The sequence below is a fragment of the Oncorhynchus masou genome, chromosome 1 (assembly GCF_036934945.1).
Source record: "Oncorhynchus masou masou isolate Uvic2021 chromosome 1, UVic_Omas_1.1, whole genome shotgun sequence".
NCBI classification, from domain to species: domain Eukaryota; kingdom Metazoa; phylum Chordata; class Actinopteri; order Salmoniformes; family Salmonidae; genus Oncorhynchus; species Oncorhynchus masou.
Window position 1 is genome coordinate 33,506,003 of NC_088212.1, and position 6,517 is coordinate 33,512,519.

Below are 6,517 nucleotides of genomic sequence, written 5' to 3' on the forward strand. Positions count from 1 at the left end.
TGCGCACACACACACACACACACACACACACACACACACACACACACACACACACACACACACACACACACACACACACACACACACACACTCACACGCACACACACACGCACGCACGCACGCACGCACACACACACACACACACACACACACACACACACACACACACACACACACACACACACACACAAACGCGTGCACACACATCCGTACACACACGTCACACACGTACACACACACACTATTCCTACACACATTACACACAGTCCATCTCCAAGCCTAACCAAGACATCTGTAACTTTACGTTCATGTTCTGTGAAAGGTGAGAGTTTCGTAGCATGTGTTCCTTGTTCCTTATGTAAATGTGTGGGTCACCATAATGTATGTGTGATGACTCCCATTTCTCACATCCCTGGGTGTGCGTGTGATTAGTTTGATGGGTGTGTGTGGATAGCATGATCACACCTTTCCTCCAGGGCAGAGAGAAAAAGTGGGGGAGTGAGGGTAGAGGGGGAGGGGGAAGGATAAGGAGAGAGAGTGAAGAGAGAGAGCGACTGAAGAGAGCAAGATTGAGCAGACACCCATTTTGAACACCTAGGCGAGGCACAGCAGCTTTGAAGGAGAAACAGAGAGAGTTACAGAAAGGGGGAAGGGGAGAGTTGAGTAATAGGAGGGTGTGGTTATCTTCCAGAGTGGAAACGATAAGCAGAGTTAGCTTGGTGGAACTCACTACACTCTTTCACTTGCTCCCACACACACTCAGCATATACAAATACACACATACAAACTCCTAAACATACTCAATCTCACTCTGACCGGACGAAGAGAAGAGAGTGGGAACAGCAAGTCTGAGAGAGCAACCGCGTGCCAGCACAAAGAAACAAGAGAGTGAGGGAACAGCAAAAAAGGAAATTGGACATGAAAGACAAAGTGAAGAGAGGAGGAGCAGGAGATCAGGGAACGTCAGGTGAGAAAGAACACGACTGCTCAGCCTTGCTCTGGTGTCTGTTTCACAACACTCTTTTCTCTTTCACTTTCCCCCACTTCCTTGTTTTTCCATATGGTCTCTCTCTCTTTTTCTCTGCTGTTCCAGACTGCCCTACAGGGGGCTATTGTAGCACTGCTGTTCTGCTGTAGCCTGGTTCCAGCCTGGTTCTCTTTCAGTCAAACTGTTGTTGTCTTGCAAAATGGTCTGGTCTGCCAATGCAACACTAACAGTGTGGCATTGTTAAAGGCAGGTAGAGTAGAGTTGGGAAGCTTGACTATGTCTGTAGGGAACACAAATCCTATGTAGAGAGAATAATGACCAGAGTTCTGGTTGTACAGTTTTCAACACTGCCAATTACTAAGCCATGTTGTTGAAGGAAACAATTGTATGTATTACGTACATTCCTAGGAGATGCAGGAATGTACCTAATACATAATCTCTGCTCTGTGTCGTTCCTCTTCGCCACACCACATGTCTCTCTGCATGCTACAGTTTATTGTGCCCTTTTTCCAAGGGAGGCTTTTTCCCTCTTCCTGGCTTACACACACACGCACACGCACACACACACACACACGCACACGCACACGCACACACACACACACACACACACACACACACACACACACACACACACACACACACACACACACACACACACACACACACACACACACACACACACACACACACACACACACCCCTCCTTCCATACTTGTGTAGTGAGCATATTTCTCATGGCAATGACCCAGGTAACTAAATACACACACATCTGCCTCTGTGTTACACTCACCCAATACAGGGGTGGTGCGTATAGAAGGAGTGATAGTGTTTGTGTGTTTTCTCATGAATCCCATACCTGTGTAGTGACTGATGATGTGTGTGTCTATGTGTGTGTTAGGAGGGGGGGGGGGTTGTTATCTTCCCTGGCATATCTCCCCTGTGAGCAGGCATATCCCCGGGGGCAACCAGATGATTGACAGATTGTTATCTCGAACAACTGTAAAGGTTACCCATAATGTTGGACACTGTTGTACCTCTAATATATAGGTACAACCAGAGCTGTATAATTGTTAAGACTTGGTTAGACACTAAAAGGTCAAAACTAATATATTCTAGTGAGATTTCAATCTGGAATGTGATGGGAGTGTAACTTTTCATCAAGTAGGAATGTTAGAGGAGTGTGTGTGTGTGTGTGTGTGTGTTTGTGAAAGAGGAGGGCAGATGTTATTGGCGTCAGGTCTGGTGGCTCTTTGCCTCTGGAGTCGAGGGGAGTAAGCGTCAGTTCTTCAGTTTGGCTGGCGGCTGGCAGCTTCCCTTGAAAAACGAGAAAAAAGCCACAATAGTACTATTGTCCGTTTTGAGACGCCGTAGCCAAAATAGTCCAAATTGATCTAAGATAACTTAACTGGGGTCTGCATGATTCTCAGCTGAAACAGTTCGTAAGAGTTTTTGCATATTAATGATAACATTTTGTGACATTTTCTGTTCGTTTAGTTTTTTTCCAGATGTTCAGGCACCCACATTTTTTCTCGAGGCAACCTGAAGTCGGTAGCTGAAGTCTACACCCCTTTGTATGTGATTGGTCAACAGTAGCTATTCTTCAATAAAGTCTTTGTTGTAATTCAACGAGAGACGGCTCGTTTTCATGCACATTTTGTATTTGAGAACCACTGCATCAAACATCTTAGTTTGGTGTAAAATTGCGCGACGAAGATCTCTTCAGCAAAAACGTCAAAATGTTCTTTATTTATGTCTGAGAAAAAAACACTTTTCAACCTATATCATCTCATACACAATAAATGTATAATAAAACATAAACAAATACAATGATATGACAAATAAAGAATGAATAAGCTTTTTCATACTTTATTATATGTCCATATATAGTTATAATCTGTTTGAGAAACATACCCCAAATGTTTCACCTTCTTTATTACTTTACCAAACATATCATGACATTCTTGATAGTCAAAATCTGTTCAATGTGTGCACGTCTAAATCAACATTTGGGCCATTAAACTTAAACAGCGTGCGTCCCTCCTATAGACAAGGGGAGAAGGGCTTTGTAAATGGCTCGATTTTGTCGTTCTGACCCTATGCAATGTGTCTGCCTTCACCATAAAACAATTTTGTTTTGACTTCCTCACAAAATTACTTCTTTACTTGTAAGTTTAAGAAAGTGTGTAGGTCACATTCTGTATCGTAGAGGTATGAAAGTTATGTATTTAGATCTACCTGCTCAAGACAAATTCAGCCATTTCTTTGCCATGTCTGCAACGTGAAGCAGTTGAGCAGGAGAAATGTTTTTCTAAGGACCATCCCTTTGACGTGACTTCGCAGTGAAGTGATATAAATTGATGTAATGACGCAGCCGACCACCAAAGGGAGGCAATTACCATTTCATTCAACAGAGGACCTTTACATGGGGAAAGGGTGATACCTAGTCAGCTGTACAACCGAATGCATTCAACTGAAATGTGACTTCCACATTTAACCCAACCCCTCTGAATTAGAGAGGTGCGGAGAGCTTCCTTAATTGACATCCACGGCACCCGGGGAACTGCCTTGCTCAGAACAATAGATTTTTTACCTTGTCAGCTCGGGGATTTGATCCAGCAATCTTCACTGGCCCAACGCTTCTACCCACTAGGCTATCTGCCACACCTAATGGTCCTAGGAAGGTCTGGATTTCTGTCTTCTGACTTATAAAACGGTGGTAAACATATACATATAATTCTAGCGCCCAATTTCGGGGACTGACACCTTAAGAGGTTCTGAGTAAGCGCACTGTGCATGCTGCAGTACTTGATCAGGTCTTCGTGTGACATGGACAGTATGGCGTGTGAGTGTGAGTGTCGGTGTGTATGTGTGTGTGTGTCTCTGTGTGACTATGTGTCGGTGAGTGTGTGTAGGCATTCACATGCCAGGGTTGGGTGTGGCAGTCCCTTACCTCTGAGGTGACATCACTGCTTCTAGGCAAATACTGCCAACTCAGACACAGACCCACCCCTCACACATGCTGGGTCCTGCTCTTGTCTGTGTCGAGGTAGGGAACCTCTTTCTTTCCTCCTCCTCTCTCTCTCTCTGGCACATTACACACTCACTCTCTCTCAAAGGGACACTATAGCTGGCTACTGTGACATCTTGAAAAAAATGATAATCCCACTGCAACGCAGTCTGATATACAACGTTTCTGCGACCTTAATTCACCTGAACATGTCCAGGGGTTAGGGTTTGTTCTTAATGATCCGATTGGCATGTTCATTCCCTCCCTTAATCAGATACACTCACACTGACCATTGGGAAAACAGCTGCTGGTATGAAGGAGGAAGAAAACCCATCGTTCCTTGTGAAGATCCAGGGGGCGGGAGTAGAACCATTTGAGCTGCAGGTAAAACAAAGAGAGACACTAACACATAGTAACCAATGATTTATATAAACTCTGGATTGGTGATGATATGTATTGGCCATTGAGAGGCTTTGACGCCACCGGTCAGCTGTATTAATGGAATTCTACAGTATTAAATGCATTGAAGTATGTTTGTTGTTGTAGTGGAGACAGTGACATTAGTAAACAAAAAAAAAAGTACTTTAAGGAAAACGTTTTTATATATTCTTTCATTTAAAAAAATGGTTTTCACTCATAATATAATGAAAAGGTATGGATTAAGGTGTCTGTAATATAATAAACGTGGCAAAACGAATGTAGACGTTAATAAAGGAATTTTTATAGTTTCCAAAATAGCTTCAAATATATAGTGTATATATAAATGAATCATTGACAGTCACACACACTACACATTCTCACACATTGGTCCTGCACCTTTAAACAACCCAGAGCCCCCTGTCCTCCAGGTTATGCACATCTGAAGGAACTGGATGCAGGAGTGTAGGGTGGGACATTCAATAGTACCACAACAGGTACAGACGTGCAGTGAGGGTGGAACAAGAGGTGAAAGGGACCGAAATTAGCACACCATTAATTCATATCACACTAGTGACTACATACCATTAGGCCACAGCCAATCTAAATGTGGAAGCATCAAAACAAATTTATTGGTCACATACACATATTTAGCAGATGTTATTGCGGGTGTAGCGAAATGCTAACTTGTTAAGTATAATAATGCCAAGTTCACCCACTAACTATTCTAAAGGACCACTATATATTGTGTAATGACCAGTCAAGTGCATGTATGTGCATGTATGGCCAAGCCTGTGAAAGTGTATATTAATTTGAGTCTGTTATCTAAGTAGCATAATAAAATAATCCCCATCAAAATCCGTCAGTTTAAACTGGAGATATATGGATAATCCATCAAATCCGCCTATGTCAGCCTTCTGCATCTGCTGTGGAAGGTGGCCGAGTTACTAACCTGGTCTCAGAGCATGTCGTATTATTCTGTATGTAATCCGAGACGCTTCATTTAGTAGGATATGTTGCGTTTCGTATGGTATGTATTAATTTGTGAATGTCCATCACCGATTTCCTATGATATATTATGAATTACAATTCATATTATATGTTAAGAATTTTCAAAATGCACAATATGTGTATGAATTTGCTAAATGAACAATAATTTACGAATTTGCAAAACGTATCATATGTTACGAATTTGAAAAACGAATTGTAGCGAGGTGGCTAAAGTTAGCTAGCTCACTAATGTTAGCTAGACTAGGGGTTGGGGTTAGGGTTTAGGCATAAGTTTAGGAGTCAGGTTAAAGGGGAAGGGGAAGGGTTAGCTAAAATGGTTAAGTTTAAGGTTAGGGGAAGGATTAGCTAAAGGGGTTAAGGTTACCTAACATACTAAGTAATTGCAAAGTAGCTAAAAGTAGTAAGTAGTTGAAAAGTAGCTAACGGGCTAAAATGCTAAAGTTGTTGTTGATGAGATTTGAACGAGCAACCTTTGGGACTTATGTAACCATAACAAATATAACATATGAAACTAAATAGAATGTCTCGGATTCACATACAGAATAATACAAAATGCACTGGAGCTACAGCGGTGTTTCTCTGAAAATGCTTTAGAACCATTGGGAAACAAATTAATATAACGCCACTATGGAAAGGGGAGACTCACGAACACGATGGTGTTCTCCGTTTTGCTTTAGGACCCATCCACAAGTGTCACAGGACTCGTCTGAATGTAACCCATGCAAATGAATGGAAGTATGGAGGTAGTTTTGTGCCAACAAAAATAAGAGGTTCAATATGTGTCCAAAAAACTAAAATATTTCCTGAGCTTTCTTATATTTCATAGATATAGGACAGCCACTTCAAAACCGTATTCTTTATGATTAGAAAATACAATAATTGTGTGTATCTCCGTAGGTCCATGGTTTCTGGCTGGTTCAGGAGGCTGTGATGGCGGTGTTGGGGAGAGAGGAGGTGTTTCCTCGCTCCAGCCTCTCATTGGCCCTCTCTGGGATGAATCTTGACCCCCTGACAGAGCTGCAGAGCCTGAAGAACCTCAAACCAGGAGCCACGCTCCGCCTGATGGAGGGTAGGAGAAGAACTACTTTACATAC

The 6,517-nt window shown here is 42.4% G+C and overlaps 1 protein-coding gene across 1 annotated transcript in view; it reads left to right on the forward strand.

Moving 5' to 3' along the window:
* The first annotated feature begins 564 nt into the window (after positions 1-564).
* Positions 565-6,517, forward strand: part of si:ch211-166a6.5 (clustered mitochondria protein homolog) — a 16,828-nt gene continuing 10,875 nt past the window's right edge. Inside the window, exons 1-3 of the mRNA XM_064969512.1 lie at positions 565-967; positions 4,270-4,379; positions 6,321-6,492. Of these exons, the coding sequence (XP_064825584.1) occupies positions 919-967; positions 4,270-4,379; positions 6,321-6,492 (331 nt within the window). The 5' untranslated portion in view covers positions 565-918. The remainder of the gene's footprint in view (positions 968-4,269; positions 4,380-6,320; positions 6,493-6,517) is intronic.